The sequence below is a fragment of the Homalodisca vitripennis genome, chromosome 6 (genome assembly GCF_021130785.1).
Source record: "Homalodisca vitripennis isolate AUS2020 chromosome 6, UT_GWSS_2.1, whole genome shotgun sequence".
Lineage (NCBI taxonomy): Eukaryota > Metazoa > Arthropoda > Insecta > Hemiptera > Cicadellidae > Homalodisca > Homalodisca vitripennis.
Window position 1 is genome coordinate 11,494,679 of NC_060212.1, and position 13,415 is coordinate 11,508,093.

General features: G+C 34.0%; 1 protein-coding gene across 3 annotated transcripts in view; it reads left to right on the top strand.

Moving 5' to 3' along the window:
• The window catches only part of LOC124364103 (WD repeat-containing protein 43), a 46,212-nt gene that overhangs the window by 11,490 nt on the left and 21,307 nt on the right, over positions 1-13,415 (top strand). For all 3 annotated transcript variants that reach the window (XM_046819293.1, XM_046819292.1, XM_046819291.1), the window contains exon 4: positions 8,816-8,974. In XM_046819293.1, coding sequence (XP_046675249.1) covers positions 8,816-8,974 — 159 coding nt within the window. The remainder of the gene's footprint in view (positions 1-8,815; positions 8,975-13,415) is intronic.

Here is a 13,415-nt window from a genome sequence, read left to right on the forward strand (position 1 = left end):
TGTGGCGAAGATTTTTGAGAGTATAATTAAAAAGTAGTTACTAAATTATTTCCACAATAGATCTTTGTTCTCCAGTAATCAATTTGGGTTTTTGCCGGGTAGAGGTACGGATTTAGCAATAGAAAAGCACGTCAATAGTATAGTGGCATCTACATCCTATATCTATATCCAGACACCCTACTGGAACTAGAAATGAGTCTTATTGAAAACAACCTAATAGAAGGCTCTAACAGTCGAGAGGACGACCTCCAAATGGCTGCCAAAATAGATCAGCATTAGTAGCTGAGAATGAATTGCTAAAATCAGAGAAACTAGCACTCCAAAACAAACTTATCAGTATGGAGGGGAAATTGGAAGAGATGGAAAACATTGAAAGCAAATATTTGACAAAAATTGAAAATCTTCTACAGTTAAATTCAGATATTCAAGCCCAACTTGAAAACGAGAAGAAACTGCGCTTAGAAATCCAGAATTCATCTGAGGATAACGACCTTAAACTGGGTCAAATGATTGATAACTAATGGCAAAACAAATAGTAGAACTAGAAAAAAGCAACTCCATACTGCAAGAAAAAATTCAAAACACAGAAATAACAGCTGTAGTATGCAAGAGCTCATATTTCACAGACTTCTCCTATGGGGGATGCCCAAATATATGAGACTAATCAAACCGCTGTACTATTGGAAATATCAAAAATGAACTCAAAGCTTGACCAAATGGAGCTATCTATTAAGACCATGGCTTCAAGTGCATTTTGCCAAAAAATAAATGACACTCTCGCAGGAGTCAGTCAAACCTGTAGCAAATTACTTACTTTATCTACAAAGACAACAAATGCAGCTTCCTCTATTGACTTACCTATAACACATGTCAGCCCAACTACAACGCCAGGAGTCAGCCAAACCTGCAGAAAAAAACTGAACAATAACCCTGACTACATCACCAACAGAAAAAAATCCATCCCCAACCTCAGGAGTCAGTCAAACCTGCAACCAAAAACTGTTTATACCTGCAAGGACAACAAAGGCAAAGCCCACTATTGCCTTAACCATGACAGATGCAAGCCTAACTACAAACGCCAGGAGTCAGCCAAACCTGCAGAAAAAAACTGAACAATACATTGACTACATCACGGACAGAAAAAAAATCCATCCCCAACCTCAGGAGTCCAGTGCAACCAAAAACAGTTTATACCTGCAAGGACAAAAAACGGACTATTGCCTTAACCAGACAGATGCAAGCCTAACTACAATAGTGTCTCAAACCTTCAGTAAAAAACTGAAGCATACATTGACTACACCACGGACAAAAACAAAACCTTTCAGTAACAACAGAAATGACAAAAAACGGACTATAAAGACTAATCAGTTTAGTCTCTCCCTTCAAGTGGCAAAAGCTGCTGAAAAATCCAACATCCAGCAATCCCAACTACCTACAACACTAATAGAATTTCACAAAGTGAAGCCACTCAAACTTCAACTCCCATAATTGTACCGGAATCTCAGCCAGAACCACATGAACATTTTTTAGTCCACACCTACCAGAAGCAGACCAAATTCAAAACCAGATACTTCATAAACTCAAACCTCAAAAAAAGCCCCAGAAAAAATCTAATTATAATGCATCAAAACATTTGTGGACTTGATAAAAAGATTGATAGGCTAAACCACCTTCTAAGCAATAAAAATCCCAATATCTTGGTGCTTACCGAACATGGCCTCAAAAGCAAAGAATTAGAGAGTACTAAACTCGAAGGATACTCTTTAATAGCAAACTTTAGCAGAGAAAACCATAAGCTGGGAGGTGTAGCTATTTATGCAGAGGACACTCTAGCAGACAGCACCAAAGAAACCGCTATAACCCCACCTATGTCAAGAGTTCTGCTGTGAAGCGGCTATGGTGTCGGTAGAATCAATTGACAGAAACATACACATCCTGGGAGTATACCGGTCACCCAGAGAAATACAAGGGCTAGTATAAATGTTCTGTCAAACATCCTAGACTACACACAAGCACACAATAAACACCTAGTGCTGATCGGAGATATTAACATAGACAGGATGAAAAAAACCATAGACAACACAATCTTAGAAACTGAACTGCACACACACAACATCAAAAGATTGCCCTTACTTGCCACCCGCATTACTCATGACACAGCCACCTCAATTGACTGTATATGCACCAACATACCTGAGTATAACATTGACACAGTCATTCTACAAACAGGACTTTCTGATCATACTGCTCAGATATGTCAGATAAACGGCTATGAAATAAACACTCTGCCGCAAACTTCCTTCAAAAAAAGACAATTCAGTCCAACCAACCTAGATAACTTGAAATCTCTTCTGATGAACAAAAAATGGGATACTATCAATCTTGCCCCTGATGCAGACTCAGCTTACGATATTTTTTCTGGAAGTCTTGAAATTATCCCTTTACATTGCTTGCCCCAAGAAGAAAAGCAACAGGAAAACAAACCAAAAAACTTTGTGCTATGACAATGAGAACAAAATACCTCAAGGATATTTTCTTAAAGGCACTTTACAAATATGAAATGACAGGAAATATCCAAGATAAAGCAGTTATGGTGGAAAGGAAAAAAAAAATATGACAACAAACTTAGAACCCTACGACAAAATGCAAACTCACACTTCATTGAGTCAGCTGCAAACAAAACCAAGGCCATATGGACAGTCATTAACCATGAAAGAAAAGGACAACACAAAATCCCATCTCAATCCAGTATTATAATAAAATGACAAAGTCGTGAATAACCCATCTGAAGTTGCAGAACATTTTTAACATTTTCTTCTCTCAAGTTGCTGAAACGACACTGAAACTTAGCAACCAGAAAACAGTTGGAAATCTGGATAAAAATGAAAATGACCAGTCTTAGTAGACAACTGCCAAACTGTTTTTAACTTAGGCCCCACAAATTTCAGAGAAGTAAGAGCTGCCATCTATTCCCTTAAATCAAAACCAATCCAGTGGAATGGATGAATATTCAGCTAAAATTGTAAAGTATTGTTGATGAGCTTATACCACTAGTCAGCATAATAAACAAATCCTTTTAGACTTGGCCAATTTCCTACTGCATTAAAACAATCTAAAGTGTATCCAAAAACATAAAAAAGGACCAACCACTGAAGTTCAAAATTACCGTCCTATTTCACTTCTTTCAACATTTTCAAAAATAATAGAAAAAGTAGTACTCAATAGACTTATGACCTACCAAGAGCAGCATAACATAGTTACTAACTGCCAACATGGATTTCTTAAAGGTAAATCAACAGCATCAGCTATCATCAGCTTAGTAGAATACATAATTGACCAAATAGACAAAGGAAAGTACAATCTCTGCTCTCCTCCTTGACTATAGCAAAGCTTTTGACTGTTTTAGGACATGACCTCATATCAGAAAAACTTAAATCTCTTGGCATTACTGGCATAGCAAACAACTGGTTTATGAGCTATCTGTCAGGGCGAACACAGGTAGTTGAAATACAGAACATTACACTTGGCCATAAAAACACCTACCAGTCAAACCCACAACCAGTCACACGTGGAGTGCCACAAGGGATCAGTCCTGGGCCCAGTCATCTTTTGTCTTATTTGTCAATGACTTCCCAGCATACATCCAAGATCACAATACCAACTGTGTAATGTATGCTGATGACACAACACTCTTAATAAAGGATGACACTGCAGAAGGAGTACATACAACCGCCTGCAACTCCCTCTGCAAAGCACTGACATACTGCAGGAAAAATGACCTGGCTGTAAATCCATCAAAAACCATACAGATTAACTTTAGTAAAAGAAAAGACTACATTCCAAAAATACCTGACGTAGAAATTGAAAACCATGTTAAATTCCTTGGAATCATTTCTGGATGGAAATCTCGGCTGGACAGAGCATGTGGATGGCCTTTGCAAAAAAAAATCAGCATAGGTTATTTATGCTGTTCGGCGCATAAAATGGATTGGAAACCTAGAAAATGCCAAAACAGCCTACTATACATTAGTAGAAAACCCATATGAGGTATGGGATTGCTGTATGGGCGGCGGATCCTCTGTCGGAAACCTCAACAAGGTGCTTGTCCTGCAGAAAAAAGCCATTAGAATCCACACGCTGACCTTAAAAAATCCACAAAGCTGCAGACAAGCCTTCCAAAACCCTCCGGCATAATGACCGTCACTGCTCTATACATCCAAGAAGTAATTCTACATGTGCACAGCCTGGGTCTTCAAACAGGGAAAGATATCCATTCATACAACACACTCGCCATGCAGCCAACTACGTTTCTGCCTCCACATCGCACAGCAATTTTATGGAGAAAAACCATCTTATATCGGCCGGAAGTTGTGGAACGCTCTCCCAGAAACAAACAATGAGAAGATTGAAGAGGAGTGCCCTACAAGGAAAACTGCATGACATCCTAGTAAAATCAACCATTTTATTCACTGGACGAGTTCCTCAACGCCTGCAATGAAACATGGAGATTTCGAAATGTACCTTGACTTTTTTTTTTTAACTGAAACACAAAATGTATAAACATTCATCATCCATATTTATGTAATAATATTATGTGACTCTATTATAACTGTTCTTAATGAATATGTAAATAAAGAAGTTTGTCTATTGTCTATTGTCTACAGACAAAAGTATGTATACATTAGCTGTTTATCTGGACTTCCAGAGAGCATTTGATGTATTAGACATAGACATTTTAATATATAAATTTAGAAAACATGGCATTGCGGGTGCAGCACTGGCATGGTTGGATTCATTTTGCAGGGGTAGAAGGCAGGTTGTGAAAATAAATAAATGTTATAGTGATGTGTTGGAGCTACGGTACGGAACAGCTCAAGGAGGGGTATTAGGACCAATTATTTTTTTGATTTACATTAATGATCTTTTGAATATTGACCTTCACTCACCTGTGTTTGCCTATGCGAACGACACAGCACTTGTATGCTCTGCCTATAATAGGCAATCACTGCAAAATAAAATAAACAGTGATCTAGAAAAAATATCTCAATGGCTAATTAGCAATAAATTATTGATAAATACCAGTAAATCAAAGTGTATAATGTTTTTTGACTACTGTGAGACTAAGGAAAATCTTACAAATGTTTGCAAACTGTTTTGCCACGTGCATCATTGTATTTACGGTTGTTCTTGTTCCAGTATTGAGGTAGTTGAGTTTGTAAGATATCTGGGGATTTACATTGATCAATTTTTAAAGTGGAGACAGCATGTGAATATTTTATCAAAAAGATTGAGAAAAATAACTTATGCACTATATCATTTAAAAGGATACTTAAAAGAAGATCAATTAAAGCAGATTTATATTTCTTGGTTTGAGAGTGTATTGAGATATGGAATTGTACATTTTGGAGGTACCTACCCAACCATTTTAAAGCCAGTTGTAATGAATCAAAGGCACGCCTTACAAATTATCTATAATATCAAACATAATGATAGATTAAGCTATATATTCGCTGAGAAAAATATTTTGCCATTTGAACAGTTATATAAATATTCAGTGGTTATGTACATTCAGAAATATTTACAAAACTTTGACAGCAAAATAGATTTACTAGATCAGGTCAGTTTATGTCAATATCAGTTCCGTTTTTAGTCAAAGAAGTTAGCAGGCATCAATTTTATAACATGGGTCCGGCCAATTATAACAAGTTTATAATATTTTGTGGGAATTATTTTTGAGAAAAAACAAAGTAAAAATGAAATTGTTAGAATTTGTTCATATGTAATGTTTATTTATACACACAAATTAACTTATTATTATCATGTTGTATTGTTGCTGTTTTGCTGTTATATTGTTTTTAATTTATATTGTTATTGTTATGAATTTATATTATTATTGTTAGTAATTTATATAGTTATTGTTATGAAGTTATATTGTTATTGTTAATAATTTATATTGTTGTTGTTATGAATTTATATAGTTATTTATATAAAGTTAAATGTTATTGTTGTATTTTTCTTATAATTATTACTTTGTTGTTATTTGCTTTATTTATGGTTCAGGTGGTATATTGAAAAAAGAAAACATTTAAATGATAAATTATCTATGTTTATGATTATAAAAATAAGGTATGAAATATTTAGTGAGTATAGACTGCTGTCAAAATACAATTAGGATAAAATAAAATAAAAATGGCCAACTGTATTCCCGCACGCGCCGTACGTGGTGCATTGGGAATGATTGATGTAAACTGTGTTCTGTATTGTATTGAATAAAGGATTTTTGAACTTGAACACACACACACACACACACACACACACACACACACACCACACATATATACTGTATGAATATGATTGTGAAGATGATATATTTTTTTAATTTTTATTGGTAGAAAAATCATGAGAATAAACCATTTTGTTATTTTTAAAATCTGTACTTAATAAATGGTTAGATGAGAATTTAAGGATAAAGGCCTGAAATGAAACCTTAGACCAGTAAGACCGGTTTAGTTTTATTTTCCTTACATGATATAAAAATGATGTCTTATCACCTTTCAAATCTGTAAAAAAATCAATATAAACCATATCTCAAGCAATCATAAACTTGTAAAAAATTATATAACATCTTTTGTTAAAAACAATTATTAGTCTTCCAAATTTTGTCACATTTTCTTCTATGTTCCAAAAATATGATTTACTTAACAACTTGTAGTTGTGGGTTTCCCAAGTATTGCCATTCCATCAGTCTAGATAATCTTAATTGTTTACAAGAGTTTAAACAGTCATTTTGAGTAGAAAAGGTTTTATATTGTCATGTCTTTGTAATAAAATAGAAGTTAACCAACTTAAAAGTATTTTTCTTTAGCCTTTCAATAATTTTGTAATACTTTGAAGTTTGTTAACCCTTTTAGTGCTAAGGGGTCTGGCGCATTGCCATACCCAAGAGTGCTAATCATTTTAGGGCATAAATGCAGAGTTTTAGTAAATTCCTTACTATTTCCTTAATTTAGGTCATATCATGTTCCCCCCCCCCCACTTTTTTTTGTATTGAAGATAAATAACCAATAAACAGAAATAAATACAAAAAAATGCATTTGTACATATTTGGATTGTTATAAAAAAAATTCTTTATAATGTACATTTTTTTAATAATTTTTTTTCACTTTGGCATGTAGTTTTAGTATGTAAATAATTTTATATTATTTTTCTGAGGCTACCATCAGGAAGGGCAACTAAAACTAAACAAATTCCATATATTTGATTTTAATTTTACACAACAAATAAGAAGTGTGGATTAAAAATATAATATGTTGTCCGCGCCAAATTTTGCCCTACATATAGGCCTAATGTTTGAAACGCTCAATAGAAAAAGTAATACACTTACTATTATTAGCATAAATGCTTTACTAACTTTATTATTAATAATAAAGAAGAAATTCAAGCACAGTTAACACTTTTTTTTACCTAAATAATTGTTTTATTCAGTAATAAAACTATAAAAAAAGGTGAAGTAGCTCATCATAACCTACAATGTTCTTATTAGACATTGTAACTTAGTAAAATATAATACACACGGAAAACAAAAATGAAAATGAAGTAATGCAATGATTTGGAATACTAATGAAGTAGTATTCACAATTATAATACAATTTAATCGATAAAATAATATAAAACAGAGTAAACAAAGCACAGCGTCAGTTCGCTCGCAACGTAAACATCCGAACTGACCTTTTTATTTCACGTCAATGACGTATAAACAGCTGGTTGTCGGCAATTAAATATACAAATATCGTTATTCTATGGCTTTTGGATGAACTGTCATCGTTTGCAGCCAGTAACTTGCATAAACTGAACCAATATATATATATAAATACTATATATATATTATGTCTATACTTTTAGACATAAACGCAGCGTCTACAACGTAGACGCTATAGCACTAAAAGGGTTAATGAAGAGGGAAGGTCTGAAAGGATAACAGAGTTTCCTTGACATCGTTATGTGTTACAAAATCCCACATCTGCCTGTGCTGGTGTGACATTATTGATAGTCCTCTTGGATTTTCGTGCTTGTCACTTGTATCCTGTGCAGTCACAAAGTCTGGATCCATTTCCTCTTGTTACATGTTACAAAATTCACTTCTGCTGGTGTGACATTTGATAGTCCTCTTGGATTTTTGTGCTTGTCACTTGTATCCTGTGCAGTCACAAAACCTGGATCCATTTCCTCTTGTTATATTACAAAATTCACTTGCTGGTGTGACATTTGATAGTCCTCTTGGATTTTCGTGCTTGTCACTTGTATCCTGTGCAGTCACAAAGCCTGGATACATTTCCTCTTGTTACAAAATTCACTTGCTGGTGTGACATTTGATAGTCCTCTTGGATTTTTGTGCTTGTCACTTGTATCCTGTGCAGTCACAAAACCTGGATCCATTTCCTCTTGTTATATATTACAAAATTCACTTGCTGGTGTGACATTTGATAGTCCTCTTGGATTTTCGTGCTTGTCACTTGTATCCTGTGCAGTCACAAAGCCTGGATACATTTCCTTTTGTCTGGACTCAACCAGTTTTTGTTTAACCCCTTTTCTTTCTCTTCTATTTTCTTTCTTTTATCCATGAACCAACTATATTATCACCTGACACAAAGAGGATAGATTTCAATCCTCAAAACATTGTGTTATACATTTTGTAACATATAACTGTGGTAAATTTTAAAACATATTTTCTTGCTAAATGTGTTCAGATTTTCAGAGTAACAAAATCGGAAATATGCTACTGCAGTTACTTGTATGAGAAATTGTGGTGTTCCAGGTCTTTAAATGAAAATGCAGACAACAACGCGGTATCTTCATTTCTGCTTAGTGACCTAGTCCAGAATGTATCAGTAAATGTTTCAAAGGATGGAGTGACCAATCTTGTTGTCGTGACACAAAGTGGAACCTTACACCTGTTTTCCCATCAGCTGAACGGGTAAGTCATCAGAGTGAATTTTTATAGTGGTAAGTCTAAGTTCTGTAGAAACTTGCTTCTGTGTGTAATACAGGGAGAGGGAGTGCTGATACTCATGTCATTTTTATTTGGTGTAAAGGTTTTTAATTGATTTTGTTATTCCCCCTGATAACTATATATATATCTTTAATAATAGATGCAGTTTCATACACATCATCATTCTAATAACTAATACCAAAATATCAATCAATGTTCGGCTCAAAATGATTTATTTTGAACTGAAAAATATGAATACTTTTTTTTACTTACTTTTTGTTTTTACTGTTACACTAGAACTCCAATTATTCGGATCGTGAGAAAAATAAAAAATCGGGTTTTTAATGGCACATTGTCCTGCGAGCAATGAATATGCAGGAATCGCGTACAGTAGTTGACCCTACTAGCTGCGGTGATGCTGTAGCGATAGTTGAAGGTGGGGGGAGAGAGGTGGCGATGACTCACACTGCCTTGCCACACTATTGCTGTCACTCACTACAGTGTAATCAGTCAGCCAGTGCTTCTTCAACCTGCAGTAGGTGAATTGATATATTAACTCTTTCGAGTTTCTTAGTGTTTTGATTATCGTTTGCCGTACTATGATGAGTTCTAAGAGAAAATGTGTAGTATTTAATAAATGTTCTGTACTGTGTTTTGTTTATTTTTTCCTAAAAAAGACGTTTTTCCTTTTTTAAAGAAATATCCAGTTATTCGGATTTTTGATAATCCGGATTGGGTCCAGTCCCAATCAATCCGGATAGTTGGAGTTCTACTGTATAATTTGTTAAGCCTAATTAAAACCTATGAATATTACATGGTACCTAGCGGTCGGGAACAGTTGGAAGTCAGGAATTTGTATAGAAATTAAATAAAGTTGTGAAAAGGTGAGATATACCATAAATATTGCATAAAGAGTCGGAAAAGGAATTTGAAGTCTTTCATTAAGCAGTGGGAAAATAATCTCTCGGTTTGTAGGTTATGTTCCGCTTTGAAATAGAGTGTACAACGGACTACGATACCCTTTTTTGTTGCTAGTTCCTTCAATGAATAGCAACGTTCATGGTGTAACCATGGCAACGAGGTGTGAGTCAGTGAAAAATTATTTTGTTTTCTTTCCGGCCCCTTCCCCTAACATCTGAATTCCGTTCCTAGGAAGGGTGTCTTGCTTGAGGCGGCAGTTATGTGTGTTGTTTTGGTGAGAAATAACTTGTGATTTTCAGCTCACATTGTTTCATCTTTCTTCATTGATCCAATAGTAAGAGGTAAGCCGTGTTTTATTCATTTATTGTGTACATTTATATTTATTTAAAATTCATTTATGAATTATTGTTTTATACTAGAGAGACATAAAAATTGTCTCAAGCTATTTATAGATATTAGGATTCAGATGTTAAGTTTACTTTGTGTAATTGTATAATATATTTGGAACTCTGTTTAAAATTTGTTTTTGATGATGGAAGAATTGTGAATGAAACAGGATTTTTCCGGACATTTACCATTGTTCAGTGGTACAAAATATCAGTAACACTACGTTTCGTGCAATCTGATCTCTTCTTCAGGTAAATAACTAACCTAACACATACGTAATTACAAACTAGGTTAAAATAAACAAATCTTACCAAAGCGTTGTGACATGCCTCAAGTCAGGAATCACGACCACCGTGTTGTGTGTCAACTTCACTAACTCTAATATGCACTTAATAAAACTAAGGACCACATTAATTATTAAAACCGAAATTACAATACAGGTTACAAAATAGGTAACTACGGCATATTTGGAACGGTAAAGTTTATGATCAACATTTTTATTCAGTTGTAAACATTCAAATAAAGTAATTCAACAAAATCACTATTTTTACTATTTTCATTTTTCTCACTAGACAGAATACGTAGGAGAGAGATAAGATGATAAAGGCATTACACAAAGGCCGGTGCTTTGTACCCACTTCGAGCTTCGTAATATATTCTTCTGTATTATTATCTCTGTCGGTCGGGCTTCAACAAGAGGTAAAGAGGTAATCTAATTTTTAACTCTTTAAAAATTAATAACTGCAACAAAATTATTTACATTTAAAAATGTTTTTCTCTGCTAATAAATTAACTGTTAATAATAACAAGACCGAGGAAATTGTCTTTAGTTTACGTAATTCTGAAAATAAGTCTGTAAAACTACTTGGTATCAATTTAGACTCAAAGCTTAGCTGGGGAATCCATACAAACCATTTATGTATTAGATTAGCAAGAGTAATATTTATACTAAAAAAACTAAAATTGTATACAAGTCTTAATCTTGTCATTAGTGCATATTACGCTTTCTTTAATGTACACCTTCTGTATGGGGTTTTACTGTGGGGCAACTCTAGTGGAGCCAAGACTGTGTTTAAGTGGCAAAAGAAAGCTATACGCTGCATAGTAGGAATTAGCGACAATGAGTCCTGTAGGCCATTTTTTGAAGAACTGGGTATACTTACGCTTCCATGTATATATATATATATATATATATATATATATATATATATATATTACACAGTTTAGTTTTTGTTAAGGAAAATCTCGACTCTTTCAATCTTAGAAGCTTTAAAAACCATGAACACAACACTAGAATTAAAAATACAATTGATGTGCAATATGCTAGGTTAAGTAAAACTCAACAGAACTATGCAATAACCGGAGCTAGGCTATTCAATAAGTTACCATTAAGTGCTAGATCAATTTCTGTTGGTAGGTTTAAGAATGTTGTTGCAGAGTGGCTCAAGAGAAAAACGTTTTATTCTGTAGATGAGATTTTTAATGTTAATTTTAGTGACTTTTAATTTTAAACAATTTTAAAACTTTTAACATAGATATAGATTGTATTTATTTTAGGCTCTGTAGGCTACTTAGTGATATTTTTCATATCATATTTGACTTTGTCAATACAATTTTGTAATTGTTGGACGACAATAAAATGGTTCTGATTCTGAAAAATAAGATAAACAGTTGGGGACGCTTTTGTGTTTGTTGTTGGACTTTTGGAACTATTAAAACTAAATATTAATATAGTTTATATTTCATATTTTATTTTTATTTTATTCCTAAAATGATAAAAATGGCTGCCAGTCTAGAATCTGCTGTATTATTTACAAACTGTGTAAGCAAAGTGGATTTAAAATTATAGGTTACAATTTTAATAAAAAAGTTTGTGGTTAAGTGACTTAATTATTCTACTCATTACTTTTAGTTTTTAAAGTTGTTATAATATTTAAAAAATATACAAGTAAAAGATTAAAATTGGTTGTATTATGTTCAAGTATAAAATAAAAATAACTACATCCAGTGCAACATTTATATGTCCAACTTGTATGCACCTCATTAAAAACTTTAATCAGAAATTTTAAGAAGTTAATGTTTTCATTTACTTTGTAATATTATTCACATAGAAGTGTTTATATTTTAGACTATTACTGATGAAGATCGGCAGGAAGCAGATAAAAGAAAAGCTGCTTTGAACTAAAGGAATTAGAAGAAAAGAAAAACAAAAAAGTGAAATAATTTAAACAAGACCTACACAGCATCAGTGAAGAAATAATAAAATTAAGTCTCTTAAGAAAACTCTGCTACTGTAGTCGGGACCCTGTATGCTGTTCTGGTCCGTCCGGTCCTCGAATTTTCTTCTGTGGTCTGGTCCCCCTACCAGGTTGGACACATCTCAATGCTTGAATCTGTTCAAAAGCGTGTGTTCAGAACTGTTGGTGTGAAGCTTGGTTACCAGTATCTCAATGTCGATTTGGAGACAATGTCTAATTTTCTTCACCTTCCACCGCTGTCAGTTCGCAGAACCTTAATGGACATGGTTTTCCTTTTTAAGATCTTGAATGGGATGATCGAATGTCCAGCCATTCTTCAGGCAATAGACCTTCATATACCTCGTAGTCAAGCACGGAGCTCCCAACTGTTCACCAGACGTCACCATCATACCAACTACCTTTACCACGGTACGATCCCGAGGCTGATGAGAACGGGCAACAGTATGTGTTCTGACGTGGACTTCTTTGATCCGTCTTTTCGTCACTTCAGGAGAAACGTACTGGCAGCTATAACTTCACCAACTGGAGCCTGAAAATCGACAGTGTGTTCTAAGTGATGAGTGCCTGGGTGGTGCCTTTAAAGGGCCACATCGTGCTTTATGCACGAATATTGGCTGTGATAGCAACTTAATAAGGGTCCACATAGTGCTGCGATGTTATATATTTGCTATCGTTACTGTTATCTATCTGTTATCTATATTTTATTATTTATGTTATTGTTACAATGTATTATATAGTTTATGTCCATTGTTATTGTCCTAGTTACTTATATTGTTATGTACTGTTATTAATTTATTATTGTATATATTATTGTTGCACGCTGCTTCTAAGTTACTAGTCCTCTTCTGAGCTAATTATTG